This window comes from Arachis duranensis, chromosome 6 (genome assembly GCF_000817695.3).
Source record: "Arachis duranensis cultivar V14167 chromosome 6, aradu.V14167.gnm2.J7QH, whole genome shotgun sequence".
NCBI classification, from domain to species: domain Eukaryota; kingdom Viridiplantae; phylum Streptophyta; class Magnoliopsida; order Fabales; family Fabaceae; genus Arachis; species Arachis duranensis.
Window position 1 is genome coordinate 3,880,334 of NC_029777.3, and position 18,736 is coordinate 3,899,069.

Here is an 18,736-nt window from a genome sequence, read left to right on the forward strand (position 1 = left end):
TACCTCAGTTAGGAGAGAAAGATTTTGCACCGTACCATCAATTTCTTTAAAAAAATGTCCAATTTTAAAATAGACAGCAACATCGACAGTTGAAAGAAGACTTAATTAAATATATATGGCAATTTACAATACTTGTCGTTAACTATAGAGTTTTATTATTTTTTTTTTATTGTGTAATTTTACAAATTAGTATAATCTCGAATTATATATTGTGCACTATTATTATATACAAAGTTATTAATTTTTTTAATATTAATATTTTTAGAGTAATACTATATGTACACCAAAATCAGCCACCAAAGTCAACCACCAATATAAAATACATGTTGGAATATAAATACACATTGAAAATAAATTAAATCACATATATATTTACACAGAAATATATTGGTGGCTAATTTTAGTGACTGATTTTGGTGTATAAATAGCATTTTTGATATTTTTAATAGTAAATTATTTTTAAATTTACATATTTTAATAATATTATTACAAAATATAGTAACTATATTAATTTTAATTATTTAATTAAGTGGGGTCATAATAGGGAGTAAAGTTAGTTCCTCCTAATGGAGAATAAAGAGATGTTTTGAGTTCTTATTTACTGTTTATGACACAAAAACTGATGTGAAGTTACTTTTTATAACTAGTGAGCCATAAACAAGGACTAAGATGAGTTTCGAGTAAAGTACCAACCCGGTCCCTGTCCATTTCCCAAAATGTCAAGACGATCCTTAACCAAAAACACGTTTCATTACGGTCCTTGACCCTGAACTCCGTCTGCCAACCCGGTCCTTCTGTCACTTTCACGGCGTAAAGTCGACGAAAAATACTGAGGTGTGAAGGCTAGGGTATGACACGGATGGCTCGAGTTGTTACGTGGAAGATGGAATCCTACGTGGCAAGATGAAATGGACAAGGACCTTTATATCCTTGTCCAAAAAAAAAAACGATGGCGTTTTGAGGCTTTAGGGCGTCGTTTGGTTTTGCACTTTATATGTTATCCCCTAAAGACCCCTTGTCTCTGTAATACAATTACATTCTAAACTCTAACAGACAGCTCTCTTCTCCATCAAGGCAGTGGTGACTGGTGAAAATCTTGGTGACAAGGTTGCTGACGAAGCTCTTGACAGAGACGTGGACGGTTGTTGGACGGCGCTCTTGACGAAAGTTGGATGGTTCGGCACACAGCAGTGATTGCTGAGGTAGGTGTCGTTACTGTCGCTTTCACTATTTCGCTTGTGTGTGGTCCTCATTCTACCATTGTTGTTTGCATTCAGCGTTGTTGGGGTAGAGAGAGATTAAAAAAGTGTTTCTGCTGCCATATCATAGGAGTTTTATGTATTTATATAAAATAAAAGTGTAGAGATGAGTTAAAAAATTAGTGATAGTTGGAACAGATTATAAGAAAGATGCACATCGTCCAAAGATGAAGAAAAAAGTCGATTCTGTGGAGACAGAGATGAATTCCCACAAAGCCAAAAAGTCATTCAAAGTGACTTGTAACAGGTATGGCCAAAAGGGTCATTACTATAAAACATGCTCCAATCCACCCAAAGACCCAAATTAGAAGCCTGTGACTAAGAAAGAAAGGAAGAATTTGAAGCAGTCTGCTCCAGCAGTGGACTCTGCTAGCACCATCCAGGTATGTCTGCTTCAGGGTTCGATTTGTCATACTTTTATAATGGTTAGGAATTTAAGTGTCACATGATAGATTGGTTAGGGATTTAATTGTTATTGCAAAGATTGATCCAGTTTTTAAATGCCTGTTCTGTATGATGACCCACATAGAACCAGGTTAGTGTGGAAAACAACATGAGTACTGGTGTTGAAGGAACAATACTGGATCTTGTGGTAAGTAGTTTGTAGGGTTAATTTGATTACATGTTCACATGTGTTCTATTGTTGACTCTAGATTGAGATAGAGTACTATTCATGAATGTAGACAAAGGCAAAAAAACAAAAAAAAGAAGCTACCTAAATCAACACCAAATGAAGGTACAATACTGGGTCAAGAAGATGAAATTTCTCTTTCACAATCTGCTCTCCAACCAGAAGTTGTAAGTGACCAGCTTAATTCACAATTGTATTATAACTAGCAATGTCTTAGTCTTACTTTTTGTTTCATATAATGCAATCTTGTTGGTTTGCAGGGAGCATCTGAGACCCCCATCTTCAATAACCCACCTCCATAAAGGATGAAGCAAAGATTTGTTAGGCCACCAATCCCCTCCACTTTTGTTCAAGCTTCTGTGGTGAATCAGATTCCCTCAATCATTGGACCTCGCTTCAGGCCTCCCACTCCTACCAACACAGAAATTCCACCCAACAATGATACTAATGTTCCTACTGGATCAACGATGCCTAAACCAAGTCAACAACATGGTCTTAGTGCCGAGACAATGGCCGCAGCAGCTTCCGGGATTGCATCAAGACTATTCAAGTTCATTCCCACTCCTGGATTTAGGCCTCCTAGGAAGAACTAGAAATGTGGTCCTAGGTTTATATCAAGTTAAAAGAAGATGCTGATTTTTTGATAAACTAACTTTCATATAGCCATCACAAACAATTTTTTGCTTTCTGTTTTGATAGCATATGTGAATTAAGGGCCTATAATACTCTTTTATTTTGGTGTTGCTGATGTTGGTATAGGGCTATATGTTGTCCATTTTTTGAGTTATTTTGTGAACATGTTGATATTTGGTAGCTGTTTGCAGTTGTTAATGTTACATATTACTGTTAGTTATTACTGGATTGCTTTTCATGGTATGAAAGGATTCAGGTATAACACATTCTACTTTTTGACACAATCAAACTTTTCCAAATAACCAACACAGCTGTTTCATTTAATAAACTCGGATTTACACTGTTAACTGATACAATACAACTATTTCAGCAACAGGAACTTCCAACACAAAACCAACAAGATATACTAACTATCTGCTATCCACTCTAAAGGAGATAATTTGCACATACAACTCCAAAGACAAACACAACAACTATCAATGGATAACTAAATCACCTATTACACTTAACGTGGCTAGAATTTTTTATCTGCAACTCTAACCCAAAAACTCTGTCCTCTAACTTTGTCACTTTCTCCTCCATCCAAATGGCTGCATCCAAAAAATGATTTTTCTTTCGATTCCGACCATAAGGACTGCCATCATTTATTTGCTCATCTTCAAATAGTAAAACATATTCATCCAACCATTGAAAATATTTGCACCAACCTTGTGCTGTCTGCACAGTAAAAAGAAAGAAAACTCAAATTATTAATGCAGAGATGCCTGCTACAGATCTTAACATGAATAGCAACACAACTAACTGTTTCATGCCTTAAAATTTGGGCATCCAAAGAATAGCCTCTTAGGGTTCGACTGTATTGATGACATGAATAGAATTGCATGAATCCCACAATTGCATTTCGGGGCAACGAATCTTTTCTTCATCCTCGCTCCAGCACTACTAATGGAGCTCACAGAAATTCTCCTGCCCTCATCGTCCGACGCATCTCTTTCAATCCCACGATCTTTATTATTGCTCATGGTGGTATCAGTTCCACGCACGAAACAGGGAAGATAGAAGATCAGACTCGTCTAATAAACAACCCTAAAGCCTCAAAACCCCATCGTTCTTGTTTTTTGGACGAGGACATAAAGGTTTCTGTCCATTTCATCTTGCCACGTAGGAGTCCATCTTCCACCTAACAACCCGAGCCATCCGTGTCATACCCTAGCCTTCACACTTCAACATTTTTCGTCGACTTTCCGCCGTGAAAGTGACAGAAGGACCGGGTTGGCAGACGGAGTTCAGGGTCAGGCACCGTAATGGAACGTGTTTTTGGTTAAGGATCGTCTTAACATTTTGGGAAATGGACAGGGACCGAGTTATTACTTTGCTCATGAGTTTTCTACTGGAGATGGTTTAAAAATATATTTGGTGGTCCAAAAATTAAAATAGACACATAGAGGATTGAAATTTTTAGACACAAAAATAAAAATTTTAATATATTTTTTGAAAAAACATTTTTATTTAATTTTTAAAATTTTAAATCTAACTCTTAATCTCTATATTTTAAGAAATATTAGGAAATCATTACAATTTATTATTTTTTTGTTATCATTTAGCCATCAACTTAATTATTTTAATTTAAAAATTTAACAACATATTTTATCCTATATTTTTAAATATCGATGGCTAAGAAATGACTAAGTCCTCTAATATTCCTCTCATATTTATCTTAAAGATATGATTAAGTTAAGTATATTTTACATCAAATATAATATAAAAACTTAATTTAATCTTTATTTTTTATTAGTATTAATCTCCATTCCAAACGCAACCTTAAGACTCTACTTAAACAAATATAATAAATACTATTTTTTAGATATATAAGCTACTTTTAAGTAGAGTATTTATAATGTATTATTTTTAGTAACACTACAAAATTAGCAGAATTTATTATTTTTATTAATATTTAAATCAACAATATTTAAAAATATAAGCTAAAAAAATTAAATTTATGACACAAAATATTGAATAAAAATAATAAATTATAATATGATACGCCATAATAAACACACATGAAAATAAAAGCAATTTAATTTTAAAAACGAGTTTAAACTAATTTATATATTGAAAAAGGTTTTTAACCACATTTAGCCTACGTGGTCAGCCAAAATATGTTATGGTGGACCGAACTCTCGGAGGCTCTAGCCTTTGCCGGGCCGGGTGACGCTGTTAGTGCGGACGGTTGGTATGGTCCGGCCATTCGGCCGGTGCTGAAGCAGTTTGAGGAGAGAGATGATATTGATTTATTTAGAAGGGTTTGATTCAGTTTTAGTTCAGTTTGGTTATGTTTTTTTTTATTAACCCCCTACTTGAAACTATGTAGCTATGTGACTACACTTTTCTTTTAGTCTTTAATCTTTATTCTTGTTTTACTACAGGAAACTTGGTATTGGAATTGTATCTTATAGCCCTCTTGGTCGTGGCTTTTTTGGTGGAAAAGGAGTTGTCGAAACTTTACCTTCTGTTAGCTCCTTGGTACCATATTTGATCATTATGTATGCTTGATTTTAATTTGTCATTAAGTTGTGATAAATAAATTAATAAACAGCTAGGAATAATTCTTAATCCTACTAGAAGGAACACTGAACTAGTTCAATTTGTGACTTTGATTTAGGGTGATGTCAACCATTTTATTTTTTCTAATTTAAAATTAGTCATCAAGAGTAAAGTACATTATTAGACTATTGATTTTTCAACAAGAAAAATGATCTGATTGTTTGATTTCTAGTTATTTATTTAACATTTTAGAGTGCTCATCCTCGGTACCAAGCAGAGAACATAGAGAAGAACAAGAGGATATATAAGAGAACAGAAAGCCTTGCAAAGAAGTATGAGTGCACCACTCCTCAGTTGGCATTAGCATGGGTACTCCAACAAGGCAATGATGTTGTGCCTATTCCTGGTATCATCAATTGTTTAATTTAGATATAAACTCGTTCTGGTGATGAGATAATAATTATATTGATGGAGGTAGAGTTTTACAGGAACTACTAAAGTCAAGAACTTGGATGAAAACATAGGTGCTTTGTCGGTGAAATTTACTGAGAAGGAGCTAAGGGAAATTTCGGAAGCAATTCCAGTTGATGATATAGCAGGAATTCAGCACTACAATGAAGGGCATGCCAAATTATCTTGGAAGTTTGCTAACACACCTCCAAAAGATTCAAGCGTTTATGAACGTAATTGAAACACACAATCATGAATTGAAGGGATGATGGTAACATGCATAGGCAATAATACTACTAATAATTAAATAATATATGTCCGTTTTATTGATGAAAGTTTGAACGTAAGTTCCTTATTATATATAGACATAGTATGCATGGTATGATATATGATATTAAATTATTAACCCAAGATAATCATATCTATTTATAATGATTAGGCATTAATATGTGGGTATGGTTCGAATTTATCCTTTATAGTTAGCATACTTAGAACCTATATATGCTTGAGTTTTCTATTTAAAGTGTTTGGGGATGAATTTAGTTAATACGTGCGAGATAAGCACAGAATCCTCCATGAATATGGTTCGAAATTGGGATGATATCAGCTTTGACCTAGACTGGGAGCTTGACTATAACATTGCTCCCCACTCGGGAGTCGATATTGATACAGGTTCTGAGTATTGTGTTCCATGCATGATGGGGCGCTTTGCAAATTTATTCATGATTTGTACCTCCAATTTTCGGCTTAGCAAAAATGAAATAACGGTTTGCGTTCAGGTTTTACTTTCTCGGTAGATACACGCCATTGGCAGAAGTCTTTTTATCAAAATATTTTCGATGGGGGATAGAGTTGTTCAAGTGGAAGTTGGAATTGATTCATCAATTTTATGAAAGGCTAAGGCTGGTGAATCTATCAGCTAGTAGAGAGGATAATATTATCTAAAAATTTGATAAAAAGGGTATTTTTTCTACTAAATTTTTCGAAAGAAATTACGAGCTACAGCTTCACTAGTTCAATCTCGGGAGGTTTGATACCACTAGGATTGAGCTCTTTGGTTGGTTTGTTCTAATTGGCAGGGTGAATACTAAAGAGCGATTGAGCAGATTATGTGTTATTCGTCAGCATGACAATCATTGTGTCTTGTGTGAAAAGGAGATTGAATCTGTACACCATTTATTTTTGTTGTGTGACTTTACGTGACAGGTGTGGTGCATTTGGTTGAGATATTTAGGTAAACCGTGGGTCGTCCCAGGAACCATGAGGGGGCAGTTCGAGAGTTGGACTGGTTTTTACAAGAATAGAGAGTAACAGAAGATGTTGCTGACTAAGTTCTTTGCAGTGATCTGAAATATTTGGTTGGAACGGAATGTCAGAGTTTTTAACAACAGAAAAGCAAGTGTTGAGAATATTTAAGGAAGGACGTTTTTGAACTTCAAGGAGTGGACAGTTGTTAATCCTCTTAGTTGTTGATGTCAATGACGGAGATGACAGGAGTTGTTCATTTTGTTTCCTTTTCTGCTATATGTTGCTCCACTTAATTGTGTTAAACTTTCTTTGTTTCAAAAAAATTATATATAATACATGAAAAAATTATTATTTTTTATTTTTTTAAACTATTTTTTAAAAAATAAAATAAATAATATAATTCTAAATACATACCTATCACATTATATATTTACTTATATTAGTAAGACCTAAACTAATCAAACCTATGTGTTAAGTTAAGAAATTAACTAACATAATAGATTATGACAAACATTAGATTATTGGACTAATTACCCAATTAGTTTTGATTATTTTGGTTGAGTGATGCAGGCCAAAATTCAATATATAGTTATTGGTGATTACTCTCTTCATCTTCTTCCATTGCTCTCCGAACGGTGTTATGGCCGTTGTTAGGTAGCCCAGCGAGGCATGCTCACTGGACCAATTCAACGGCCGGGATGCGAAAATCGCATCCTGCTTCGTTAAAATCTCACGTGCAATGGAAGGACTAGTTACTGGGATGACATGAATGTTACCTAGACGGATGCATGCGATTTCGGTGTCAAGATCATTCATGATTTTCTGTATCCATCTGAATGTGGGTTTGTTAGCAAGCATTTGAGGGAGGTTACCAACGATAGGCCATGGTTTGGGACCTGGTGGGAGCTTAGGCTTCTTTGATTTCTTGGTTGAATCATTGTGTTTGAGGAGTTTGATGAAGAGAGGTATGACGCAAAATAGCATAAACATGAAGGTGGTAGCAGATTCCATGGCTGGGTTAAAGAACTCTAAAGGATTTGGATTTGTATGTCGTGCGCACATATATAATAATATATTACTATTTAATTATTCAACTATATTAAGTATACACTTAAATCAGCATTTAAAATTAACTATTAATATAAAATATATGTTAAAATATAAATATACATTCAAAATAAACTAAACTACATATATTTATATATAAATATATTAATAACTTATTTTAACCTATAATTTTAACATACGAAATAGTATTTTTGTTTTAAATAATACGTATACATTAGTCCTCTATTTATAGCATAGTTGTAAAAATCGAAAATTGTCAAAATGCTAAAGCAAAAGGTTCAAACCTAGAACCTTGGGAATACAACCTCTTTTCCTTGCCACTGAGTTACCATGTTCCTTGCTCTTACATATGTCAAATAATGATTATATAGTATACATTCAATTATATAATATTATAAATAACTAATTTAATTTAATTTTTTATTTTTTATTTTTTGTATTAATTATATTTTAATTATGTGTCATTATTAATATAAATATAAAGTTTAGTAAAAATGTATTAATTTGCTTGATCTATTTAAATGCTAGTATTGTGATTAAAATTATTTGTTTTGATGCTAGTGTTAAAATCTACTGATATTATAGTTAGATGACAAGTTTTATGAATGAATTGTTACTCTTATTGTGTCAAATTAAGATACTATTGTAGTAGTACTAATAAATTCTACGTTTTTCTATTAGTTATTTTTAGAATTTGAGACTTGATTTTTCATAAAATGTTAATGTAGATATGTATTTCAAATTTTAATTTTAAGTTTTTGATTATTTTATATTTTTTATTTATATGAGACCGATTTTATCGGTTTAATCAGTAATTTATCGATTAAATTAATAAACTAGTAAATCAATAAGTTGACCGGTTCGATTTTTACAACTATAATTTATAGTGTTTAAGAATGATTAATTTTTAGAGATTTGGAAGAGATCCACGCGCGATATACGCACATGATCTTCCGTGGATATGGTTCAGAACTTCAGATGTATCCTTTATGGATTAGCATAACAAGGGCTAATGATGCTTGCTTTGAGCTCAGGCTAAGTTGAAGTGTAATAATTTTTTTTTGGGATAAATATTATTTTAATCTTTAATATTAGAATCAAAATTAAAATTGTTCTTAACGTGATTTTTTATTGAGAATTATTTTTATCGTTTTATTTTATATTAAAATCGTTTTTTTAATTTTTTACAGATAAAAATACCTTTCACTATCACTAACACTTTTACTGTCACTATCTCCCTTACTCTATCACCACTACATCTTTTATTTCCATTAAATATTAATAATCAAATTCAAGAATATCAACAATAATATATTATACAAATTCAGAAACAACAACATTAAATTCAACAACTAAATCAACACACAATAACAATAAAATCAGAAAATAACAAATCAAAATCAAATTAAAAGTAAAAGCAAAAACAGATTCAGAAGCAAAAGAAGCAGAAGTAAAAAGCAGAAACTGAAGCAAAAAGCAGAAACCGAAACAAAAAGTAAAAGGCCAAAGCAAAAACAAGACCGAACAAGAAGCAGAAGCGGGGAGGTGCAACAGCGAGGCGGCGAGAAACAGCGAAGAGGCGGCGAAGAGCAACGGTGCAGAAATAAAAGTTCTCTCCCTAACTCACGATGGTAACAGTAATGGCGACGAAGGCTCCAAATTTTGCCGGCATCGTCCTCCCTCCCCCCTTCCCCCTCTCCCTTTCCCTTTTTCCCTTCCCTCCCTCCCCTTCCTCGCGTTGGAGACGATTTTAATTTTGATCTTAAATATTAGAGACTAAAATAATACTTACCCCATTTTTTTTGCAGGTATAATTACAAAAGCAATATTATTATCCTTTAAATTTGATAATTTTATCGTAATTAGATATCTTTTTGCAATTGAATTTGAAAAATAGCCATTTTTTTTAAAAAAATTAGAAATTACATTTTTATTTTCTTTTAGTACATTTTTAAATAATTATCTAAATATTATAAAATTTTGAATCAAATATCCATTAATTTATAAATATATACATCATTTACTATATACAAAAAAGGACAATTCACTTAAATAAAATACAATTATTTTTCACATATAAATTATTTTTCGATACAAGTCTATACAAGTCATTTATATTCACACGCGCACGTTCTTCTAATTTGTGTCGTTACTGCATGTTCTTCTTCGTTATTTTTTTCTTTCGTTATCATTGTCACCAACATCACCTCCACCTCCTCCTCCTCCTTTTTTTATTGGAATTTTTTCTCCTTCTTCCTTTTTCTTCTTCTCCCCATCATTAGTTATCTCGTTGTTAAAAATAATGAATAATTTAAGTTCATGATTTTGTTAGTAGTTTATGATTCTGTAGGAAATAATGTTTTTATTTGTGAAAATTGTTGTTCATCGTTGATGATTTGAATTGAATAATGTAATGTAAAAGTTATGCATTAAAAAAGATATTTTCTATATTTGCAGCAAATTTGGGTGTAATATGAAATTATTTGAGTGTATTGTTTAAGAAATTTCGATGTATGTGTGCTAGTAAGTTATGCATGATTCAAAACTCTTCCTCTTCCTCCTCCTCATCTTCTACTTCTTCTTCTTCTTTTTATTATCATCACTATCTTCTTCTTCTTTTTTTTCTTATTCATCTTTACCTTTTTGTTTTACCTTATCAAGTTTCTTCTTTTACTTTTTTAACAAGAATAAAAATAAAAAAATCAAACAAAGAAAAAAAAGAAACATATAATGGTACAAAATTACTTGGAAGAGGATGAACTTGCATTCATTCAATAAAAGAAAGCAAGAAATAAGGAAAAAAATAAGAAAAAAATACAGCAATAGAGGAAATATTTTTTTGTATTTGCAGCAAATTTGGGTGTAATACGAAGATATTTGGGTGTAAGACAAAGTTGAGTGTATTGTTTAAGAATTTTCAGTGTCTGTGTGCTAAGAAGTTATGCATAATTCAAAACTCTTCTTCTTTCTTCTCCTCACCTTCTGCTGCTTCTTTTTTTCATCATCATCACTATCTTCTTCTTTTTTTTTTCTTATTTATCTTTTCCTTTTTGTTTAATTTTTTTTATTTTACTCTCTTAACGAATAAAAACAAAAAATCAAACAAAGAAGAAGAAGAAACACATAATGCTGCAAAATTACTTGGAAGAGGATGAACTTATATTCATTCAACTAAAAGAAAGAAAGAAATAAGGAAAAAAAAAGAAGAAGAAAAAAATGCAGCATTAGAGAAAATATTTTTCTGTATTTGCAGCAAATTTAGATGTAACACAAAGATATTTAAGTGTATTGTTTAAGAATTTTCGGTGTATGTGTGCTGATAAATTCTACATAATTCAAAACTCTTCCTCTTCCTCCTTCTCATCTTCTATTGCTTTCTCTTCTTTATCTTCTTATTTCATATTATTATAATTCTTCTTGGGAGAAAAAAATCAAACAAAGAAAAAAAAATACATAATATTGCAAAATGAATATAAATAGGAGGAGGGAAATAATGTAGCAACAATAACAGTAATAAAAAAACGACGATGAAGATAAAACACGCAAAGAAAAAGGAGGAGAAACGCAAAGAAGAAGGAGAAGAAGAAGGTAGAGGAGGAGGAGGAGGAACACGGGATACAAAGAGAAACAACGTGATTTCACGCGCGCGTTATGTAAGTGGATTTTGTTGGATTATGGTTAACTTGTATGCCAAAAAGACTTGTATGTATAACAATACTCAATAACATATTTAGAGATCCATTTTACCATAATACAATTTTGTAAAACGAAAGACATAATTGTAACATTCACTAATTTATAAAAACCACCACTGCCAGTAGCGGATTAGAGCAATACGTAAATCACTACTGGCAACCACAATTTACGTGAAACAGCGTGCAAGTAGAAACCGTTATAGGCAGCAGCGGTTTCTGAATGAATTGAGTTGGCCATAAACCGCTATATCCATCATCCTGTACTAAACTCCACGCCAAATGCTGTAATTCTTTACGCTCAGCACAGCTTCCTCCTTATTTTGAAAAGATTGGTCAATCTGAAATTCTATTAGAGCGGTTGCATCATACAGTCCATAACTCCCAAAGGTTGCATCGGCATCCGGCTGTTGGCCTATGGCTTCCAAGTCCAAGGTCGACAAATGTGGAGGATGTTCCTGTGTGTCGGAACTCGATGGCCCATAAGGTATATGTGAATTCCTCAGAATATCATTATCACTGTCCCCAACAATGTCCATTGGCTCATTGTCCGAATCATTGTCTTGCATCGCATTCTCAACTCAATCTAGTCCAGACTCAACTACAAAATCAAGAACACCCCGACGTAAACTAGTAGTACCAACTATAACACATGGAGGCTCAACTAACAGACAAGCAGGTGCTACCACAGGCATCGACGTCAAGGCACCTCATCGTCGTCGGCTGAGGATTGAGCGCTGATGCTCCAGAGCTGTCGACACCATCTTCTAACTTGGCAAACAACTCGGGTATTCTAACTTCAGGAAAACTTTGCTTACAGTGAAACAAGACTTGCATATCTTCATCGGATCCTATCACAAATGTCTCATACTTCACATCGATTGACACAACACCAATAGAAATCTTGTAAAACAATCTTTTTACCTACTTTATTCCACACACTCCAGCTTCTGTAATATGCTGCTTTTTATATCGGCCAACATACTCGACGATAGGATAAAAAGGTTAAGCGATTCCTTATCCGTAAATTTAACACCATGTTTTTTGTTTTTTTGAATTTTACCAGAGCAATGCACTAGAATTAGAAAACTCTCCTCACCATCTATTTGTGAAAAACGGCACTCCACTACTACCTCATTGCCTTGGAAGGATAATATATATAGGCAAGAACCATATGCATACAACACACATAAACTACTACTGCCAGTAGGGGTTTATGACCCACAAAAAACCATTGTTGTCTATAGTGATTTCTGCTTGCGCGCTATCCCATATAAACTGCGGTTGCCAGTAGCGATTACGTATTGTTCTAATCTGCTACTACAGTAACGATTTTTATAAATTAATGAATATTGCAATTACATCTTCAGTTTTACAAAATTGTATTGTGATAAAATATTTCTCTAAATATTTTATTTAAGTAAATTACCCCGTAAAAAATTACACTTTTAATTATTTTTATCATATTTTAAAAATACTTTTGTTGTTAATAATTTAATAAATAATTTTGTCAATGAGAGGATATTTTTGTTCAATTATCTTTAGTAAAACACATGAACCTTTCGTTGGGACGATGTTTGTCCATACGAGCATATACATTCATCCATCCATCCATCCTCGATCATTACGTACACTGTACAGTTGCAAACTTGCAATTTACTGAGGAGTGAAGCAGCATAATAATGGCCGAAGCACGGAGTGAAAGCGTTTCCATTCCTCGCGTGAACCTTGGTTCCCAAGGCCTTCAAGTTTAGCTTCTTTCATTCACTTAATCCATGTAATTATTTTCACCCCCAATTGCTTGAAATTGTGTATTTATACGTAGGTTTCAAAGTTAGGGTTTGGGTGTATGGGGCTTACTGGAGCTTACAACGATCCTCTCCCAGAAGAAGAAGCCATATCAGTTATTAAGCATGCTTTCAGTAAAGGCATCACCTTTTTCGATACTGCTGATATCTATGGTTCTAATCATGCTAACGAACTCTTGCTCGCCAAGGTACTAACTACTCACTAATCATCGTCATTACTTTTTATACACGGTATGCTACACGGTATGCTACAGATCTTAGGTGGAAAGTACATCATAGTGTTTCGCAGATAACCAACTTGGTTGATTCGGTGGTTAATTCACTCATACGTTTAAGTAAGAATGAGGACTCAAATCTTGTTCTGTATATGTAGCAATTTATTTGCTAACCACAATTTTTTAAATAGAATTGCTATTTACGACGAATTAGTGTTTACCCTTCACACATGGATTTTGAATTACGAATTACTATGCGCCAATTGGTGAATTCATGTAACCGTGGTTATGTTGCTACTACTACCAATTAATAAAAAATATTTATGAAATGAGAAATGTTAGAGGACCATCAGAATTTATTATTTTTTGTTGTTAGTTAGCCATTAATGTTTAAAAATATTGAATAAAATATATTGTTAGATTACTAAACTAAAGAAATTGAATTGATGACTAAGTGGTAAACAAAAACAATAAATTTTGATGGTTTCCTAACATTTTTGTTATGGATTTCCTTCTTGACCACAAACCAGGCTTTGAAGCAATTGCCTAGGGACAACATACAGCTAGCAACAAAATTTGGCATGTCAAGAGGCATCTCTGGTTTGCAGATCAAGGGTACACCAGACTATGTGCGCTCATGTTGTGAAGCTAGCTTGAAACGTCTTGATGTTCAATACATTGATCTCTATTATCAACATAGAGTCGATACATCGGTGCCTATAGAACAAACAGTAAGTGATGATACAGACTAATGAAAGAAATTACTTGATCTATTTATCTGCCTTATCTCACTTGATGCATTCTGATATCTGAATAGATGGGTGAACTTAAGAAACTGGTTGAGGAGGGGAAAGTGAAGTATATAGGGTTATCTGAAGCCAGCCCTGATACTATAAGGAGAGCGCATGCTGTTCATCCTATTACAGCAGTTCAATTAGAGTGGTCCCTTTGGACTCGAGACATCGAGGACGAAGTAATCCCTCTTTGCAGGTTAGTTATGGCTGTTTTTCTAGAGTTTCTAATTAAAGAACATAGTGATTAGATGTCAGCTACTTGAAACTATGTCTCTCTATGTGACTACACCTTTTTTGTCTTTAATCTTTTCTTTATGATTGTTTTAATACAGGGAACTTGGTATTGGAATTGTGCCTTATAGCCCTCTTGGTCGTGGCTTTTTTGGCGGCAAGGGAGTTGTGGAAACCGTGCCTTCTGTTAGCTCCTTGGTATGCCATATATGTTTGGTCACTATGCTTCATTTTTGTTATTAGGATGTGGCAAATTAATAAAAAGCAAGAAATAATATAATTCTTAATCCTAGAAGGAACATTGAACTAGTTTGTGATGAATTTGACTTAGGGTGTCATCCATGTTATTTTTCTAATGAACAGCAAGATCATTAGACTATTAATTTTTCAACAAGAAACATGATCTGCATGTTTGGTTGCTGGTTATTTAATTTATTTCACATTTTAGAGCGGTCATCCTCGGTATCAAGCAGAGAACATGGAGAAGAACAAGAGGATATATGAGAGAATAGAAAGCCTTGCAAAGAAGCATGAGTGCACCACTCCTCAGTTGGCATTAGCATGGGTACTCCAACAAGGCAATGGTGTTGTGCCTATTCCTGGTATGATCAATTGTTTAATTTGGATAGAATCTTGTTCTGGTAATGTGATATGTGTGTGCGTTCGCGCGCACTCTGCTTAGCTTGTTTGTGACAATTATGTTGATGGAGGTAGAGTTTTTCAGGAACTACTAAAATCAAGAACCTGGATCAAAACATAGGTGCCTTGTCAGTGAAACTTAGTGAAAAGGACCTAAGGGAAATTTCGGAAGCAGTTCCAATTGATGAAGTGGCAGGAATTAGGTACTATAATGAAAGGCATGCTAAATTTTCTTGGAAATCTGCTAACACACCCCCAAATGATTCAAGTGTCTCAACTGTACTTAGAGTAGGGAGCACTAAATTATGAAAAAGGGTAATTTTACATCTATCAATACATGATCCAGATGTATAACACTTTGTTTTATTGGAAAATGTTGAAATCTGACTTCCTTGAAAATATAGAAAGATATTAGTCCAAGTCTATTCTAGTTGATTGGCTAGGTAGATACTACATGATGTCTCAGTTTTATGTGTAATACAGGTTTTTGATGTAACAACTATGTATAATAATAGGGCTTTTCTTTATTATCCATTCATGTACCTGCTATTAGTAAAATTATTAGAGTGGCATTTTAATTATTCTTATTTATCCAATTGTAAATCGTAATAAAGCAGAAACAATAAAAAAACACCACATCACTATTCGTCATTCTTAGTTATCCAATTAAGAATAAAGCAAATATTAAGTTAATCACTCCGTTACGCGGTGATAATGAAATGCAAGTTTGATATAAAGTATGAACTTTCAATTCAGTCCCAGCGTCTAGAGTATTGAATGAAAAATTTATCATTCAATACTTAATTTATCATTTCCACATTTAGTTACTCAGCAAGCACAAAAAGAGGAGAATAAAAGATGAACATGAAGATTTTGCTCTTAATTTGGGGATTAAGATTTTATATTAGGGATGAGACTAAATTTAGTCTAATCAATCATTTAAGACATTATTTTGATTATCTTAGTATGCCATATTGGTGCTTATTACTAATTCAAATAAGTACTGCACTAACAGAAGTTTTGATGAGAGACGCATGGAAATTCACCAAAGTAAATTTAAAGGACTTATTATTTGATTAATTATGAAAGTCAGGACCTATTTTGATTTGCGTTTGAAAATTCTAAGATCATTTTAGGTATTATCTTTTTTTTTTTTTTGACGAATAGCCGAATATTAATACATTCCAAAAAAAAGTAAGAAGTGCAATTGTACAAAACTACTTCTTGAATTTTAAAGGTTAAATTTTAAACATTAAACTCTATAATCTAAATTTTAAACACTAAACTCTAAACGTCAAATTTTAAATTCTAAATCCTAAAATTCTAACCTATAAATCTTAAATTTTAAAACCCTAAATCTTAAATTTTAAAACCCTAAATTTTAAATTCTAAACTCTAAATTTTAAATTTGAATCATTGATATAAAATATAATAAATTAAGAGCTAAAATCTTTTTAACTAACAAGGAGTACAACACTCCTTATTTAGTAAGAATAAGTAAGGAGTGTTTAAAGATGAATCCTCTTTTGATTTTTCAAGAATAATTAAATAGAATTAATCTCTACATACAAGTGTTTTGCGCATACAAGTCTAAAAAAAACAAAATCCACTAAACGCGCTGCTTATGTTACGTGCCTCTTTAACAGATTTTTAAATCAATTCAAATCAATTAACGTGCAAATATATAACTCCCATTTTTCAAAAGATTTCGTTTCTTTTTTCGAATTTCTTGCCAAATTTGTTGGATTTCCTTCTTGCTTTGTTTTTTTTCGATTTTCATGGTTTCTGAAATCAAGCTTTGAAATTGTTTTGAAGATAATGGAACTTCAGAAATACACCCAAACGGTTACAGAAATACACCCAAAGAATTACAAAAATACACCCGAAGGATTTAAGAAATACACCAAAAATGTGGGGGAGACAGATATTTCTTCTTGAAATCTTTTAATGTTGTGCTGGTTAAAGATGAGGCACATGACAGAGACAATCTAGAAAAAAAACCTAGAAGAACAGTAAAACAGTACCTTGAATAATGTTTCTTCAATTTTTCTGGTGATTTTTGATGGAGATTTGTATATTTTCTTCTTGATTTCTTCTACTCTTCGCGAGGAGTTGGAACGTGTCTTTTGTTTCGAATGTCGATTGAATCTTGACGATTTGCGTTTTGATTGAGGAAGAAGAGGAAGAGTGCGAATCTTGACGGTTTGCGTTTTGATTGAGGAAGAAGAGGAAGAGTGCGGCATAATGAACGCGTGTGTTGGACACTCGATTTTAAAAGAGTGGTGCGCGTGTTTTTTCTTGGACTTGGACCAACTTGTATAGCTTGTAAGCTAAAAAGGCTTGTATGTGTAGCAGGCCTCAATTAAATATTTGTTTTTTTCTTTATTGATTCCATCGTATCATTAACATTAAAACATGCTTAAAAAAATGAATAAAGCTCTACATCTAAATAAAATTCTTAATCAAGTCAACCCAAATTGTTATAACAGCTTTTCAAATCATGCGCCTTCTCTTTTTCCGTTTTCTTCTCCTTCTCCTTCTCCATCCATTTTCTTCTTCTCTTTCTTCTCCGTTTCCTTCTCCTCCTCCTCCTCCTCTTCTTTCTTTTTTCTTCTTACTAACATCTCAGTTGCTATTTTTTCTTGTTCTTCTTTTTTCTCTTTTTTCCTTTCGTTATCGTCGTCACCATCACCATCACTATCTTCTCCTACTCCTCTTCCTTTTTTTTCATTTGATTTTTTCTTTTCATTCATTTTTCTCCTCTTTCTTTTCCATCATCATCGTCATTGTTATCATTATATTGTCATCATTATCATCGTTATCGTCGTCTTCTTTATCGTTATCGTCGTTATTATTATCGTTATCGTTGAATTTCTGTCATATTAATGACATTGTCTGATGCAAAATTAATTTGGATGTGTTTTTATTCATAATTTAGTCTTGTTTGTGTATGTACTTATTTTCGAACTGAGTTTGCATATCACAATCATTAAGTAATTTTGGTGTAAAAGCTAATAAACTTATGTGTATTTTTATTCTGATAAGTTTTGTATAATTCATAACTCAACACAACGATGAGGGGTTCAACACTTCCTTCTTCAAGGTGAGGGAGAATATTATCTACAACCCGACCAAAAAGCACACAATTTATTCGATTATTCCTGCACATTAATTTGCTAATGAGATGTCGCAGTATTAAAGTGTTAATCATTCCATAACTACTTGTGTTAGGATATCTAAAGTACTATAGGTCTTGCAATTGCTTCTTCTTCTTCTTTTTCATTATCATCATCTTTTTTTTATTCATCTTTTCTTTCTTATTTTACTTTCTCAATTTTTTTATTTTACTCTTTTAATAAGAATAAAAACAATGAACCTACGTTCATTTAACTAAAAGAAAAAAATAAATAAAAAGAAGAAAAAAATACAGCATTAAAAAAGATATTTTATGCTTTTATAGCAAAGTTTCGATGTAAAAAACTAAGAAATTTATATGTATTTTGTTAAGAAATTTTGGTTTATTT

At 32.7% G+C, this 18,736-nt stretch overlaps 2 protein-coding genes across 6 annotated transcripts in view; both read left to right on the forward strand.

Moving 5' to 3' along the window:
• LOC107492042 (probable aldo-keto reductase 1) overlaps positions 1–5,904 on the forward strand; it is a 7,001-nt gene extending 1,097 nt beyond the window's left edge. For both annotated transcript variants that reach the window (XM_052263330.1, XM_016113010.3), the window contains exons 4-6: positions 4,950–5,046; positions 5,320–5,473; positions 5,556–5,904. In XM_052263330.1, coding sequence (XP_052119290.1) covers positions 4,950–5,046; positions 5,320–5,473; positions 5,556–5,758 — 454 coding nt within the window. In that variant the 3' untranslated portion in view covers positions 5,759–5,904. The remainder of the gene's footprint in view (positions 1–4,949; positions 5,047–5,319; positions 5,474–5,555) is intronic.
• Positions 5,905–13,087: 7,183 nt separating this feature from the next.
• Positions 13,088–18,736, forward strand: part of LOC107492047 (probable aldo-keto reductase 1) — a 51,608-nt gene continuing 45,959 nt past the window's right edge. The window contains exons 1-7 of one of the 4 annotated variants that reach the window (XM_052263325.1): positions 13,088–13,273; positions 13,351–13,521; positions 14,079–14,279; positions 14,366–14,538; positions 14,675–14,771; positions 15,022–15,175; positions 15,298–15,763. In XM_052263325.1, the coding sequence (XP_052119285.1) occupies positions 13,208–13,273; positions 13,351–13,521; positions 14,079–14,279; positions 14,366–14,538; positions 14,675–14,771; positions 15,022–15,175; positions 15,298–15,521 (1,086 nt within the window). In that variant the 5' untranslated portion in view covers positions 13,088–13,207 and the 3' untranslated portion in view covers positions 15,522–15,763. Of the gene's footprint in view, positions 13,274–13,350; positions 13,522–14,078; positions 14,280–14,365; positions 14,539–14,674; positions 14,772–15,021; positions 15,176–15,297; positions 15,764–18,736 lie in introns of those variants that run through there. The other 3 variants (XM_052263328.1, XM_052263326.1, XM_052263327.1) reach the window with 3 other exon arrangements.